The sequence below is a fragment of the Parasteatoda tepidariorum genome, chromosome 10 (genome assembly GCF_982258835.1).
Source record: "Parasteatoda tepidariorum strain Cologne lab strain chromosome 10, Ptep-v5.0, whole genome shotgun sequence".
Taxonomy (NCBI): domain Eukaryota; kingdom Metazoa; phylum Arthropoda; class Arachnida; order Araneae; family Theridiidae; genus Parasteatoda; species Parasteatoda tepidariorum.
Genome location: NC_141764.1, coordinates 54,750,138 through 54,768,275, shown reverse-complemented (window position 1 = coordinate 54,768,275; position 18,138 = coordinate 54,750,138). Strand labels below are relative to the sequence as shown.

At 27.7% G+C, this 18,138-nt stretch overlaps 1 protein-coding gene across 6 annotated transcripts in view; it reads left to right on the top strand.

The window, feature by feature from the left end:
* LOC107452990 (cell adhesion molecule Dscam1) overlaps window positions 1-18,138 on the top strand; it is a 308,431-nt gene that overhangs the window by 206,240 nt on the left and 84,053 nt on the right. For all 6 annotated transcript variants that reach the window (XR_015429856.1, XR_015429858.1, XM_087153625.1 and 3 more), the window contains one exon: window positions 11,337-11,435. Coding sequence is in view for 4 of the 6 variants with exons in the window: in XM_087153625.1 (XP_087009751.1) it covers window positions 11,337-11,435 (99 nt within the window). In the remaining 2 variants the exon portion in view is untranslated. The remainder of the gene's footprint in view (window positions 1-11,336; window positions 11,436-18,138) is intronic.

The following is an 18,138-nucleotide window of genomic DNA, read 5'->3' as shown; positions in this document are numbered from 1 at the left end:
ACAAATTCATCTATAAAGATTCATTTTATATTTTGCTTGCTGTTTTTGTTAATCAAAATGTCATTTTTTAAAACAATATCTGCTATAATAGTTGGGGAAGATTTCGTTATCTTTGCAGCAATGTTTTGAATGCTTCAAACTCATAAACTGCAATATTCCCAGCTTTCGTTTCTTTGCTTTATTTGCTTTACTATTAAAAATATCTATAATATAAATAAATTTAAAGTATCCGACTAGTTTAAACCAACTTTTTTTTTAACTTTTGTGTATACATTAAATACAAATTTCTAAAAAAAGGACAGAAAAGCTGTTAATGAAATCATTTAAAGTAAATGGTTAGTCCATATTGAAGTTGGATACTAGATTAAGATGATAAATTAGGATGAAGCGAAAAGTAAAATTCCTCACAAAGCTGTCAAAAGCTGCTTTTGGCATTAGAAATAAGGACATTAGATAATCATCGGTAAATATTTTTCTGTCGTCTTAAATCCATGCGTTATTATTAGCGAAATTTATACATTAAGAATATATTAAAGATTTTTGCCCCAAAACTTGAGGTCATAATCAATGATCAATGCATTTCTTGTAAGAAAAAAATGGAGATTTGAGAAATCAGAGCTGCCAGTAATGTTAAATTTTTAGTGATGACATAACTCATTAAAGTAAAAACTTGAAACTTTAAAAGACGAAGTAGTGTGATTAATATGCTTTTAAGTAAATAAATATCTCTCATCAGTAATTTCGAGACAATATGGTAAGTTTAATTTATTTTAAAAATTAACCATGAAACTTTAAGGAAAAATTAAAATAATGCTTTTCAACTGCTGCGCTTCATCAAGATATTAACCAATACTTGTCAAATTTTGCTCACTTACTAACAGTGAACAACATTTAATAATTATTAGAGGTCAATGCGAAAAAATACACCTTTTGATTTCACCGTTATGATTTATGAACTAAATAAACTCCCCTTTACAAGATTGAGAGGACATTTTTCAATATTTAGCTTTCTGATTTATTGCAGAACACTAAATCAGAATAAATGAGTTGTTTTATGTAAAATTGCAGTTTCAGAAAAAAGTCACACAAATTTTCTAATTCTTAACTTTTTCAGTTGAAAAATACGTATTTTCGTGTAAGAGATCTTGCATGTAAATAAAAACTTAAATGCTAAAAAGTGTTGCTGAAAATAAATAGTTGTTATGGAAAGCAATGCCACAATTCTAGAAGGTAAGGAGGTCAAGAAGGTACAAAAAAGTAAGAGAAGTGTATCATATTTAACTCGGAAAAAGATTTACATGTAAATATTTTAAGTAAATGCAAAAAAAAAGAAAAAAAAATTTGTGTTAAGAAAGATGCTTCCAGTATAATTATTTGCATCAAAACGCGATTCACTATTCCTTTGCTCAAATCACGTAATTTATTTGAAGGTCATCGTGTTTGGTTTTCTTTTATACTGACAAATCAAATATTGATTTAAGTTTTCCTTGAAACACTATACGCCATTTTTCTCATCTGTTTGTCCGAACAATGTTCGCCATAAATAGATACAATCAATAATAGAAGTCTCAATTATTCTCACTTTATGTCAGTAACATTGGTGTTACTACACATTGTTCGATTCAGCAAATATTTTTTAGTATGACTTTGCATTTACTTTAAATTCTCCAACACAAACTGGTTAATCAAACTGTAATGCACTCATCTAGATATAATTTATAATTATGAATGATGGCACTGAAATCGCTTCGATATTTTTAATGTTATTCATAGTGGAAACTTTTCATTTGGTGACCTTTATATAAGTATATGAGAGATCTTTATATTGGATACGTATATATATATATATATACTTAGACATTATAATAATATTTATCTTCCAATAACAAATAATGTTTCCCTTCTATACTGAAATATATTTCATGTTGCATTATATGAATTTTACAAATAATATAAATATCTTACTTTGAAATATTGTAAAATATTAAATAACAAATTCATTATTAAAATTTCATAGGATTTAAAAAAGAACAAAAGAAAAAGGCAAAATATACATTACTACAATCCTATAAATTTCTTTTCTAATGTGAATTTATATCATATCCCATCTCTTTCAAAAGAATTATGTTTCCTTAATCAAACACACTTTATTTAATTAGAAACTATCTTTTAAATTCCAACTCCATGAATATTGAATCAGATTTACATCATTTAACAATAAATTCTGATTTCATCGGAACCACATGCAAATATGTTATTTACTCCAGTACAATTTAAGGAACAATTTTTAAATCTGCTTTCGCCTTAATTTTAATTGTATCCATTTAAAATTTTTCCCTTTCAAATTTTGCGATTGATATTGTATTTAGTTGTTTCGGAGAACACAATTTGATAAATCAAATTTTCAATTGTAACATTTTTAAAAACTTCATAAAACGTTTAATAAATTTAATCAATATTTATGCTTTGTTGCATGTGAATGGAAAAGAGAATTTATTAAGCAATTGAATTTCAATTTTTAATTAAAGATTGTTGACATCTTTGCGCTGATAATTCCAAAATTATAATTCATATTATAATGCGGAAAACTTAGTTTGCAAAGAAATTGGATTGTGGTTTTGTTTGATATTGAATTCGTGTTTCATGTTTATTTAAGTTTTGATTCGCTTAAAATTCGTTGTTTTTTAATTGCTAATTTTTAACAATGATTTTGGTAAACATATAGAGTTTTGATTAAAGGAGTTCTTAAAATTGGTCGAAGGCACTACAGTTAAAAATTTTTTAGATTATTTAATTTATCTTCAGTTCATTCATTTCATATGCTGTATTTGTTTCGCGTCATTTTCTTTCAAAACCTGAAACTCAGTAAAATTCAAATAATTTTTAAATAAAGATATTCGTAGAGCAAATAAATATTACTGCAAATATTATAGCATAATATTTTACGGCCAAAATAGTTTTTACGGCAAAAATAGATTTTACGGCAAAAATGGATTTTACGGTAAACGGGATTTTTTCGGTAAAAGGGATTTTACGGTAAAAGGGATTTTACGGTAAAAAGGATTTCACGATTGATGCACCAAAATGCTAGTATTTTAGGTTTAGGTTTTGGTTTTGGTTTATGTTAGGTTTTGTTTTTATTTAGCCAGAATTCTCTATGGACAAAATTCTCTATTGACATTGTGTGACGTAGCGCGAAATATCTATATAAAGTAAATAAAAACCCAAGTGCTTTTTTTAAAGTGATTAAAAGATTCCCCAATTGAAAAATTAAATATTCAAACACGGAAACAAATATTTATTTTTCAAATGGCTATGAGATATAATTTTTTAGATATAGGGGAGTATAGGGGAGAGATATAGGGATTAGTATAGGGGAGAGTGGGGTCAATTGCAACAGGGTACGATTGTAACAGAGCAAAAAGTTCGAGTGTCGGGTTCTAGATTTGGTTCCTAGGTGGTGCACAAGGTGTATTTAATAAATCTACATGTACACCTTAGCTGGCAACCATTTTTATGTACTTTTGAAAGAATTACATCACAAAAGATATTTTTACGCTACATAAGTACTTTTTTTGGTATTAGAATATTATATTGTAACAAAGTATTTTTGTTCAAACAAAGAAAAATTATTAACCGAAAATGAAAGTGGACACCTTAATTAAAATTTAAAAAAAAGACTAGTTTTGTTAAATAACTGGCATTGTTTTCAACAAATGAAGCTGGAATGGCGTTTTGGGGACGATTGAATACGTGAAGGAGCGATTGTAACAGCTAAAAATAAATAATCTTATGTTTACAAACCATTACTTAACTCTTTAAGAACCACCAATAGTTTCCTATATCATTTATATTATGTTGCATAAGCATTATTTTATTTGTCACCTTTCATAGCATAAATTAAAATTTTTAACCCCTTAAAGCTAAAAGCTTAACCCTTTAGGTCTTTTCTCATTATTATTTTTACTCCTAAAATGTCTCTACTATTTTGATCAATAAAAAAATATATCATAACTATGATAATATGTATAATTAACTATGTTTTAGTTCAATTTATGAACTGTTACAATTGACCCCGTAAATGGGGACAATTGTAACAAGTGCACGACTGTCAAAAACTGTTAATAACTAATATAATAACATTTAAAATAAGGTATTTATTTTTTTTCTAGTAGAGGATAGTCTACTTTACTTGTCTGTCAGTTAATACTAATAATATATTGGACTTTTTGTTAGTTAAAAATAGTTAAGTAAAAAGTGTTACAATTGACCCCACTCTCCCCTATATACTGTAAAAAAATCACAAAAATTTGCAGTTTTAAACAAGCAGCTTTGTTGAATGTACCAACCGTAAAATTTACGAACTAAACCCATAGCCTTAATGGTTTTTTGCCATACCAGAATGTGATGCCACAATTGGCATACACATATTTATTTTCTATCTTTTAAATATCTCTTATTACTTAAGCTGATTTCTATTAATAGAATAATTTTTTTTTGAAAATAAATCACAAACTTAATCTTTTTAAAACAAACATAAAATATTTATTTCTTCTCTTCTAGATCAATGCAACGGATACTTTTTATTTCATTACTAATCGAAAACAAAAATCTATTTATAACTTTTTATTCTAATTTTCCAACGGCTAAATGTTTCGGTTGCATGGTTGTAATAATTCACATAAATTTGTTGGCGACTCGTGATCGCCAAGGTATTATTTTAAACCCAATATTGATGTGCTGATTGGCTTTGTTTTGGCTATGCTATATTTTAATAAATCGCCAATTTTGGATCTCCTACCCATGCTCCTGTGTCCATTGGGAACAATTTACACGGACTTTTTAATTTGGCTTTTGATTAGGCAGGTTGTGGGGGTTTTGTCTCCCATGGCCTGTCCTTATTAATATTATTATGCAAAATTGATTTAACTGAAATTCGTATGAATGATTTTTTATATTTTGTAACTCGAGCTCTGCAAATATACTACTAAATAAAAGCCTTTTTATTAATTCTAATCCGGCTCAACTATTATTTTCATCATCTCCTGATTTCAGCATTAATCTTCAGTTTGTCAATATCTCCAACTACTCCTCACCACCTGAATATTCCATCATCACTGAAAATACATCACCAATATAAAATGGCACACTTGGCTTTCCCTTACAGAACAAGCTTTTTCCTTTAAATTAAGTTTAAAATCCGAAATTAGACTGTTTTTAATGTAACAAAGCAATTTTTTACAACTAAAACATAACTGTTGTCTGAACAGATTTTTACCATAGTTTTCTCTGTGAATGTAAGGAACCAAATCTCTACTTTCACCAGATGTGAATATTCTAAGTCGGTAGAATTTTTATGGACCATTCATTACTGAGACCCGAACCTAAATCACTTCATTGAAAGGCCATTCTGCGCCTTCTGCCACCAAAGCTCAAGTGTCTTATTATGAGAAAATTATAATACTGAGAATTTCGTTTCTACATTGTATCGATTTGACAAAAAAGCCGACTCGCACTTTTATTCACACGATGTTTCAAACAGTAAAATAATTGCTGAAAAGTAAGAAAAATTATACAGAAGAATTGTGAAATAATAGGGAAAAAATGTATAAGTATAATACGGAACTCAAAACTTCATGGCAACTGGCAGTTTTAATTTGTTTCTACTTGGGGAGAAAAGGGAGAAGAACCGTTAAAATGTTAAATATACGCAAACATTCTGAAATTTTTTTACAGTTCACTAAAAGAGATAATCCACTTATAATTTCCTAATTTAAGTTCTTTTTTAAGTGGAAAATAATTGAAGAAAAAAAATTTATGAAACATTAAATAAAATAATACGGAACTCAAAACTTCATGGTCACTGGCAGTTTTAATCCGTTTCTAAACTCAGTGGCGCGACAGCCCATAGAGGGCCAAGACCTACTGTGCCCATCTCAGTTTGCTTGACCTTGGGCTCTAGTGTGCAGGAGCAGATGTTCCGGTCAGGTGGTCAGTCGAACGCGGAACCCCCAGAGTTTAGTTCCCAAGCATGCTTGGTGCTCATTTATTGACCCACTGACTCATTTACTGACCCACTGAGTCAACCTTACCCGGCCCCAGGATCGAACCAGGGACCTGTGGCACGACAGCGCGAAGCGCTACTGCTCAGCCACCGGGAGTCTTAATCCGTTTCTACTTGGGGGGGGGGAAGGGAGAGGAACCGTTAAAATGTTAAATATACGGAAATATTCAGAAATTTTTCTTACAATTCACTAAAAGAGATAATCCATTTATAATTTCCTAATTTAAGTTCCTTTTTAAGTGGAAAATAATTGAAGAAAAAAGAATTATGAAACATTAAATAAATATGCGCTCCTAATAATTAGGTTTATGTTTAAGTAAAAACAAGGACTCATTACATACCCACATAGAAATACTCTCTTTTCTAAATACCGTAAATCTAGAGTCTAAAGTACAGACATATTTTACAGTCCCTTTCTAGATTAGATTTTATGACAAGCAGTTAAGCGAATTTGATCATTCTGTCTTTTATGCCAGCACAATTCATCATCAAAAAACGTCACAAAAGCGAAATGCAACTTCGCACGCATGTAATTATGCTACTCTCTTTTTCGCTCACAAAATTCTGAAATTGTCTAAGACAAACAAAAATGGACAAAAGAAAACCGGATAGCTTGACAGGAGAGTGGCAGGATATGTAAAAAAGAAGCTTTTTCTTTTTATCTCTTTCTCAAGAAAACTAAACTCAGATATCACTGTCTGAGTTTGTTGGATATTTTTTTCTCCTATTCAGGAATCCAATCTAACAGGAAACACACTATAATGGCTGGGACATATTCTTGATTTAAAATAAATTTCTTTTTTGATGTGTGTTATTGTTTTTATTTTATGCATCGCCACACGTCACATGTCATATTAAAATAAAATATCGAAGCAAACCTCCTATGAATATAAGCATAAAATTAAACTTGTTCATTTTGACAGATTAATATGTTCTTTCATTAGACTACTTGAAAAATGATGTCCTTTTTTTCCGAACCACACATTTGATAAAAGACCTATCACTTGAGTGTTTTAAGTTTAATGACTTTCTGACTAATCATGCTTTTAATGATCTAATTTTGTGCAAAATTATTCATGTCCTTTATCTTAATAAAAAAGATGAAAAAACCATTTTAAAAGCTTTTTCTATAAAATGTACACATAAAAATATGCAACAATAACGTTATATAATAAATCCCTTGTTAAATTAATTAATTATGATTAAATTCATAAGGGAATGTTGATAAGATAAATTATTAAAGTTTCAATTAATTTAAATTAGGCTTTTCACCTTTGGTGAGAAAAATTATTCATTTTCTTATAATGTTTTTGTAGTAGCATAAAGCCCAATATTCGTCACAAAAACAGGTTTCAAGCAATTGAAGTACTGTACAAAATCTTAGGTCATTCATATTGCAAGGACTTTCCCCATCTATTTTTTTTTCTTTTACATTTTATGGCTTATATTAATTACTGCGAAAAAGTAGAGAGGGTGGAATCGCTTTCTCTTTATCTTCTCCATAGGGTATACATTCATCAAAAGAAGTATCAGGTTAAAAATATTTCATTTTTATTAATAAATATTTTATTACTATATATTTAATATATAATAATAAAACAGTTTTAGCAATGGAAATATTTTATTATTAAAAACATTTTATTATTATAAAATATTTAAATGTTTGCTGAATTAATAACCATTTTAAGGTATCATACTCTAAATCTATAAATCTATATATATATATATATATATATATATATATATATATATATATATATATATATATATATTATATATATATATATATATATATATATATATATTTATATATATATATATATAACAAAATAAGTAAATACAAAACAAAAAACAAAATAAATTTTTTTTGAGGGCTCCTCACTATTATTGTATTAATATATTTTGCTTTGGCTATATTGATACAATATCAGAAAGCACTCTTTTTTGAAGATAAAATCGTGTGGGCTGATGAAAAGATTATATCTTTAATTTTCCGGATTTTTTAAAAAATTTTATCTTTTTTTTCCCCAGTTGTTTGTTATTTTTTTATTATTTGTTTTCTTTTTTTCCCCTCGTTTCACATGTTTTACTATGAGTTTAAAAAAACGACATTGTGTACATTTTATAAAAAAATGCATGCTTATATCTTAGAATAAAAAGCGAAATATGTTTATTCTTATTAACCACAATTTAGTTAAAAAATGAACGAACAAAAGTTAAAATAAGCACTATTCATGTAAGAGGAAAGAAGTTAATGTTAGTTAGAGCGGTAAAAGAAGCCGATATTTACAACCGTACATTTATTCAGCAGAATGCTATTACAGTAAAGAGAACTGATAAGAAGTATTAGTATTTTTTAAAGAGATTAAAGTGCGTTGTAAAAAATGATAATAATAAATAAAATAAAAAAATCATGGAAGTGATGTTCAAATAAATCTATGTTAAAAGCAAGTTTGTGTTAAGCTCGTACATGTTTTTACCATGTGTTTGATAAAAGATAAATGGAATGCACATGAGCATAGGCTTTAACAGAATTAATTTTTAATTCTTTCACTTGAATTTTTTAATATTTATACTCATTTTCTCTTCTCCTATGCACATTTCTTTTACCTATGGTCCATAAAACGCATATAGAGAATTTCATAAATAGCCGCCGACCAACATAGAATTAATTGATATTGATAGATAAATTATTATTGATTATTTATATTAATAATAACTAGCTTAAACAGAGTATCTTTAATTATTACCAACCTCTATTTATGCTTTCTCATGATTCATTTGAGAATATTTACATCCCTTAAATTTACTGTTGCATATTCTAACTCTCTAGGAAAAACTGCTCATTTGTAAAGAAAAGTAAGTTCACGATGTAAAATAAAATATTGCAAAAATTAGGTAAATTGATTCTCCATAAATATTAGTCAATTTATTAAAAAATTATCTCCAATTTACCAATAAACTCATCACTACGTTAGAAAAAATTAAATACGATTGTAAAAATTTATGCGTTTCTAGTAGTTTTAAAAGAAATATGAAACCAATAAATGCTTATTATGAGCAAAATACGATAATTTATTTGTAAGATCTTCTTAATAAAGACTAAAGTAAAAAAGACAACGTGAATAAACCATAAATGAAGATACACAAATGGATATACTATAGTTTCAGTTCTATACAACAACTAATACAAAAACCTTCTTCAGTGTCTAAACAACAAATGGTGGTAGAGATAAAAAAAACAATCAAGTGCAAAATAATTAAATCAATAGGGACTGAGAAACACGTTTGAACAAGAAAATAAAAAAGGAAATACGAAATAAGTGTGATAGGATTTGGCGGGAACCTCAAAATTCAACAGACTTGATGAAAATAGGCTTAAAAATATTGGGAAAAGGTGGGACACTGGAAAGATCTTTATTATTAGAATGTTTCAAAATGTAGAGTGACTCCCAAAAATCAAGTTCGGAAGATAAAGAACAGTGCTGATTTATTTTAGCAGAAGAAAACTCAGACCTATGTTCTTACGTACTTTCTTTTACGTTGTGTTTCGCTTTAGTCTACGTGGCACAAAGAGTTCCCTATTTTTTGTTGGATGCTTTTTTTAAAATAATATCAAAATTATGCTGAATATTTAAGTAAATAGTTTCCTTATAAAATTTTGATAAATATTCTTTTAAAACAAGGATAAAAATCTGTTTCTTTAAAGTTAATAATCAGACAATAATTTTGATCCAAGCAACGCTTTGCAATTACATATTTTACTTTTGAATTGGAATTTTAAAAAAAAACTACCGTTGTTGGAAAAAATTATACCTACTAAACGTTATAAAATCTATAAATATATTAAAATAATTTATAGTTTTAAATTCAAAATTGCAAAATTCTCCCTTTCGTTATCATAAATATTTCTCTGCAATGTCTCTGTATAGATCATGTATAGATAAATTACAATAAATATGCTTAGAAACTCATATTTATACTGATAAAAAACACAACATAAAGTAAAGTATTGGTTCCATTGAAGAGCTTTTTTTCAATGAAGAGATAATTAATATTTACTGTAAGTTTTCAATATACGACGCGTAGATTCAAATTCTTTTGAAACTTTCTTGGATCTATGAAAACTATATTTTATTTAAAAAAGAAATTCATTTCTTTTGACTGATAACAGATGCAACCTTTGTGAGAAAAAATTTGATTGGAAAATTTGTTTTTGAACATAAAGTTTCGAGGAAAAGTAATTAAATTGTAATTTGTCATAAGATAGTCCACACTATGTTGCTATTAATATTTCTGTGATCTGCTATATTTAATATCCTTGCACTTAATGCACGCTAAAATAAACACTTTATTTTAACATGCATTTCTTTAAAATCCTTCCTTGGTTTAAATCTCCCCTAAAAGTAATCTATAAGTCTTTACAAAGCTATAATTGATATTTTTTACTGTTATAAATATGAAGTCCTTAAGTGCAAAAATTGGCAAATTCTGTTATTTTTTAAATAAGACGTATTAGCACAGAAAATAAAATAATAATGACTCAGTAGTTTTAAACATTAAGCAAATGGAAAAATGAAATAAATGCCTGAAATAAGTACAAATAACGTGCAATGCTATAAATGTTGGCAATAAAACGCTTTTTGTTGATTAAAAAAAACGCTTTTCTTATTTTTTTTTTTATTTTTTTATTTTATTGAGAAAAAAGAGCTTTGACGCACTTAAAAGAATTAATATTCCAGTTAAGAGAACGGTATATCTAATTAAGCCGAAGTTTTAATTTTACTATTATATAAAGTATTAAATATAAAATATTAAATATTCAGTGATTAATATATAATAGTATTATATATTAATCACTGGATATAATAGTGTATAATAGTATTATATATATTAATATATAATAGTATTCAATTAAATTTTAATATTTTTCACTTTATTTCCTTTTTTCAATTATTTTTATTTTATAAATAGTGTTTAAACATCAAAAACCTCTATTTCAATGTTCGTTCAAGAATGATGAATTTTTATATGTAAACAATCCTAAACTTTTTCAATAAAAGATCATTTACTTGTTGATAATTCGCCTCTGAAAACAGATATACACAATATTGCTCTAAGAATAAAACTATGTTAACTTTATAAGTATTTGTTATATTAAATATTTGATTCAATAAAAAAATCTTACCAAACCAATAAAAATCAAATAAGTATTCCCCATGATGGAAACAACACTAAAATAAGAATCTATTAAGGTTTCATTGTTTTGCAGATCCTCCGGCAGCTCCAATGCTGGAAGTAATCACAACAACAGCATCATCCATCCATTTATCTTGGAAAATTAATGAAGGAAATTCCAATCCTATTGCTGGTCTGTATAAATAAATAGCTTTTGTCTTGAATTTTTCATTAACTCTCAGAAGCTCGCCAACTTCTTCTTAAAAATGGGAATCTTTAATGTAAATGTTTAGCATTTTAAACAAACTTTTTTTATCCTTGTCAACAAACTTAATTTTAAGACAGTTCATTTTTGTGAAGTGTGCTTACTTTATTTTGTTTCATTTTATTTTATCTTTAAATCTTAATTTTATTGTAAATGTTTATGTTTTCTGCTGTTAAAATTCAAGTTTTAGACATGTTTCTTGTATTTAATATTTTAAATTAAAAGTTTAAAATGTTTGATAGGAAAGACATTTAAATTTGAAAAGTTCTAATTGAACTTGATTTAACGCAGGTTATTTTCAGATGTAGGAAGATATTGAATTTGTATAAATTTGGATTTAAATTCAAAAGATGTAATTCATCTTGCACTCGACACTCGACAGTTGCGAATAAAAATTGATATCAAACATAACATGATCATTTAATTTCATTTAATTCTCAGAATTGAAATAAATGAATGCGCTCGTACATTCTTGATATTTATACTACTTTATACATTTTAATGGACACAGTGCAGCTTTTTTTTTAATTTCAGATCCTAGTAAACACTTGTAAATAAGATTCTGTATCAATATTTCAAATTTTTGGAGACAAGAACTCGATGTAACTGATGAAATATTTATTTCATCATAGAGACGGAGTTGATAAAAATATTGTTTCGAATATTATTATTATAACTTTATAAATTTACATTTCCTTGCAAATTTCAAAACTTATCACACTATTTTAACAGATTTTATGTTAAGAAACTAGAAAAAAATTTCAAAATCTTTTCAAGGGAATTTTAATTTAAAGTTTTTTGAATAGCTTGGAATGGAGTTTCAAATAGTAAACAAGCAGTACTAGGTATCAGAAGTTCTATTAAAATATAGGCAACTGGTAAGCTACTATTATTATCATTTTATCATTAGTGCTATGACGGCTATAGGGATAGAGCGTTCGTCTCCGAATGAAGTGACCCAGATTTAAATCCTATTGATGGCTGGTTGATACGAATTCTGTACTGACTAAATTACTGTACTGACTGAATTATCCACAGTGGTAGACGGATCATGGGTTAGAAACACCTTGCTTACGGGCGAGCAGCATGAGGTTTTCCCCATATTGCTCTCCTTGTAACGAAAATGCTGCTTAGTTCTTTCAAAAAGACCTCCAAATTTTACAATACTTGGAGTAGGCCGGGATAGCCTGGTTGGTAGGGCCCTGCGCCCATGTCCAAGGATTCGTGGATTCGATCCCCACCGGCCAAAGATTCCCCGGGTAGTAAATGGTGGCTGATGAGCGTTAAATTTGTCGAGTCACAAAGTCCTCCATGTTCCCATTATAAATCAATACCTCTGGGAGTACTGATCCAGGAGTTCCCTTGTCCTCTGAATTGGGTTCAAAATTACAAGGCTACGGGGATAAACATCAGCAGTCTTAAACCTAAAAATTGGGTCGACTGTTCAACGACGGATATAAAATGAAATGATTGGAGTAGAAGTTCAAAACTACAAGAGCTTATGATTGGGTTCAAAATTACAAGACTCTGGAGTTTAACATTGTTAGTTGTAAACTCAGAATTGTGCCGGCCGTTCAACACCGGTTAAATAATTACGAAATATTATAGTCTTTATATGAATATTTCTTTCCTTTAAAAACAAGTTTTCTTATCAATTTCAATTAGATTTTTATTTTTTTAAATCATTTATATATTTATTTTGCTGTGTTTCTCCGTAATAAAAAGGATAGCCTTTCTTTTAATTTGAACTTAATTAATTTATTATAAAGAGCGTTATTCATAGAAAATTACACCACTTTAATATATACAATTTATGGAGAATTGCATATCTAGAAGGTTTGATTAATAACTAGTAATAATAATAAACGCTAGTCATTTCGAATAAATTTATTTATTTGACAATAAAGTTTATTCCATTCGAATCCTCTAAGCTTAATCGCATGAAACATGACTTGAATTTTATCTAACAGTAAATTCAAATTAAACAAAGAATATATGATTCTGACATTCTACCTAAAATGAGCGTTAGCTTTGCAACATATTCTATATGACTATAAACATACATTTGTTTAATTTAAATACTTTCAAAACATTAGTTTATATCTACTAATATGAGTTATTTCCTTGAATCACCGTTTCCTACAAACAAACAACTTTTTTTAAGCAAACAGCGTTCCATTTGTGTCATTTTAAATGAAAGTCTCCATTAAATAACTACTAGAAAAAGAACTTTCCACAGTGTGTAGACTTTTCTTTGACTAAAGTAATGAGTCAAAACTTCAAAGAGAAGTGCTATCTTTGCCGTTAATAGCATTAAGAAGTCGATCAAAAATGCTCACAGCGAAATCTAGATGGTGAGGTAACTACTTTTGGCTCGAAAGTGAAAGAGATTTTAAAATTTTGTTAACTGTAATGGTGTTGAAAAATATTGAGTGACAGTCTTCCGACGAAATCCTTTTAAGATTCTCACTCATTGAAGTTTTATAATTCTGTTACTTAACATAAAGTTTACTTTTTTTTTAAAAAAAAATTTTGCATTTATTTGCAAGCAATGTGAGTTCAAAACAGAAATTTAAATAGAAAACAGCTTTTCAAGAAATGACCACGTCTACTTTGTTTATTTAATTTTTAATTATTATTATAGATTAGGTGCTTCTAAAATTTATTAAGTGTCTGGCTTTTAATTAGAGCAAAATTTGATACTCCATTTGTTTGCATGTAAGCTTTCTTGGTTACACAAATCATCATGTCCAAAGTTTTTATAACATTTTCAAATTATTTTGTCAATTTTAGGGTATTTTGCAATATTTTAGGATTTTTTTCTTTAATTGTGTGGGATTTTTCTTTACATTCTCTTTTTTAACTCTTGACTGATGTAGTTAATCTGAAACGAATTCTGTTAATGATTGTAGTGTTAAATTTATGACAATATTCTGCAACGAAATCCCTTTTAAATTCCCATTTGCTAAAGTTTTTTTTTTTAATTTTTAAATATTCCTTTTTTTATTAATATAATTACAACTTGTTCTATAACACGCTTTCAAGAAACGACGGTGATACTCTACTTTTATTAATTTTTTTAAATGCAAACTGAGAAAATAGCCATCTTTGTAACATAGTTTAAGCGTTTAAACATACAAAAAAGAGCAAACTATGCAGTATTACTAAAACGACAGAAAAGAGCAACATGTTCACCTTTAAAATTAGAACTTCTTCAAAATAATCAAAACCTTGTTCAATTTTATGAAGTTTCTTTACTTAGCAATACATTTAAACGCATAACTCTAAGAAATACGTAATGATGATAATAATATTTTTTCTTAACATAATTTTAAACGTGAATATAGTAGAAATAAAAAAAAATAAAAGAATTTTTCACATTAAGAAATGTACGAAAATGAAATCTATAGAATTGTAAAAGTTAACTATGAACCTATTATTTAAATATATTGGTTCATTCTTATGGATTCATATGTTTTTGCAACTGTTATTCGTCATTATTTCATTCTATTTAATATTAAGCTATTTTAAGCTAAGAAAAAAACTATGGTAAAAATTACGATGCTTTAAGCTCGAGATAAACATTAAAAGACTCAGTAATTTTTTCCGAAGCACTTTGGCAATGATTTTAGTTTTTTTTTCTATTTATTTATTTTCTGCGATTTGCACAATCAATCTCCCGATGAGCGAACCTAATGCGTTCTCCAGAAGTGGTATCCACTCTTTCAGGACCACCACAATGGGTGAGATACCGTCGGCCATGTTAATTTGGACCTCTAATTTCTGCCACACTAGATGGCAGCACCGAGAATCTATTTGGATGCTAAAGTGCATAAAGAATTTAGTTTTGCCGGAAATGCCAAGAGCCAATACGGCACTCCTGGAATCCTTTACATGCCACATAATCATACGACATGGCCGCTGAAGATTTTCTGCATCCCAAAAATCCGGTGTCTGGGTCGGGGATCGAACCCGCTGACTTGGACTCAGAAGGCCGACGACAAACCTAGCCGCCCAGCCCAGATTTTAGTAAATTTAAAGAGAAAATTTAGATTAATTATGATAAAATAAACGATAAAATTTTAAATTATGCTATAAAGTTTGGTAAATGTGACGATATTTGATAATTTTATCATTATATAACTTAGGTCACGGCATAAAAATAGTTTTTTCGATAAAATTTTCTTTTCATCCTTGAAATTTTTACTAAATATATGGTGATAAGCGCTATTTTGAAAACCAGAATCTCTTGTAAATCTTTATTACATGAATGGAAAAATTATAAAATGAATGATTTAAATACCATATATTTTGGTTTTATTAGGCACAATTTTTTTACTAGAAATATCATCACCTAACAGAATTTTTTTCTCCGCGTGAACCATAAAACTATGAACCAAGATTGTATTTGTTCATATTTATAGTTTCATAGTTTTTTCCTCTTCAATTGTCATAACCACTGATTTTTTTTGCTTTCAATGTAATTCTAAATTATAGTCTATAGTTCTTTATAAGATTATGTTCTTTCCATTTACACAACCTTTATTTTATTAAATTCTTACATCACATATTTTTAAAGAAATTGGGAGGATTTATATTGCTCTAGTGATTAAACCTGAAATTTTTACTGATGCATGATTTCATATCTGAGTTGTTTGAAAACCTCTCTGCTTTGTACATCATAGAATACAACAGAATACTTTAAATGTCAAGAAATTCAACAGCAAGAAGAAAAAAATGCGTATTCATTTTTAAATATTTTGTTTAAAACAAGTTTTTTTTCAGTTTCACGTCTACCACAGGTACCTCAGGCGAAATGCCCGAATCATCTGCACGTAAAGAAAAATATGTCGTACGGGAAAAGAGAGGAAAAACAGGAAAACAGGTCTCATTGTTTGAAGTGGAAAGAAGAAATCTACTTTTTTACTCTTGGCAACGCAATTTAAAAGACGCAAACAATTTGCTCAAAGAACCGTGAAAGCGTTATTTATAACAACGGCTGTGCTGTTTAAACGGGGTGAAAACATAAACTGGAGTTTGGTGAGCACTGGGATAAATAAATAAATAAAACGTTCGTAAAATGTACGTAAAACGAGAGAGAAAATATAAATAATGTGAAATCTGGAACTGAAGTCACTTAAGCGCGAGGAAAAATCCAATTTACTGCATCCGTAGACCGATAATGCTGCAAGAGGAACATATGCGAGTTCTCTTCTCCGCACACATTCTATTCTGTTCGAATTCTACGTAGAAGAGAATTCTATTCTACAGCACTAGAAGAGAAAAAAATAATTCTGAAACTATTAAAGGATTTCGAACAAATCTTTTTTTTCCTCCTATTCTTCCTTCAAAACCGTTAAAAAAATCCGGATGAGATAGAAAAAAATTGCTTGAAAAGATTTGCACATAAGTTGTCTAAGAAGATTTTGAAAGAGTTCTACAAAAAAATATAAAGAAAATAACTTAATGCAGAGCGTATTTTTCATAATCCCTTTTGAGAAGTAATTGTTTGTTTTTGCAGAGTTTTTTCTGAACAATTTATAGTATTAACTGTTGATATTTAAAGAGACTGCAGAAGTTTTTGTCGTATGAAAATTGATTAAGATAAGATAGGTTTTGGACAAATCCTTTAGTAAACTTCGAAAATTTTTGTGCATCAGTGAAAGTTTTAATAGATTAATCTACATAAAAAAAATTTATAAAAAAAGTTAAATTAAAAAAGTATATTTTTTTTTATCATTTAACTTTTTTTTTCATTTTTTTTATCGAGTTTTAATTTAGTTTAAGGAACTACGAGTTTTAAATATGAATATTAAATTAGTTTCAATATTAACATTAAACGAATATTTTACGAATTAAATTAATTAATTATTAACGAAAAAATTTATTTTGTATAATTGAACTTTTTTTTTCATTTCTTTATCGAGTTTTAATTTAGTTAAAGAACTACAAGTTTTAAATAAGAATAGGAGGAAGCATTAAATTGGCTTCAATATTAACATTAAGCGAATATTTTACGAATTAAATTAATTTATTATTGATGAATATTAACGAATTAAATTTATGTTCCCCAAATATAACTAAATAATTTAAAATTATATAAAAAAAATTAAACTATTGTTGAAATTAGGATATTTAACGGAAAAAAGTTTTACCTTAACTTAAAATAGGAGATTTTTTATTTATTTATTTATTTATTTATAATATTTTTTATATTACATATTTGCATTTGTTTACTGATACTAACATTTATTTTAACTGAGTAAAAGTTTTTTCTTCATATTTTATTTAAAACGTTTTTTTTAATTCATTTTATTATTACTTCCCGTGTGTAACTCATTTTACTAAAAGAAATAAGAATAAAACTTTTGATTTACAAAAAAAATGCTATTTTGCCATATTTTATTCCAAACGTTTGTTTATTTTCAACTTCATTCAATTTCTAACATTGCCTAAAACCTTCAGTACTTTTTTATTAATGAGGTAATATTTTGTAATGAAAGTGTTATTTCAATTTTGTTGTTATGCAAGCCATTGTTTTTTAATTTCTTGATCTTCTACAGTATTACGTATTGCTGTCAGCAATTTAGTCATTTCTAACTGGCTCACCATCAACTTGCTCGAAACTTGG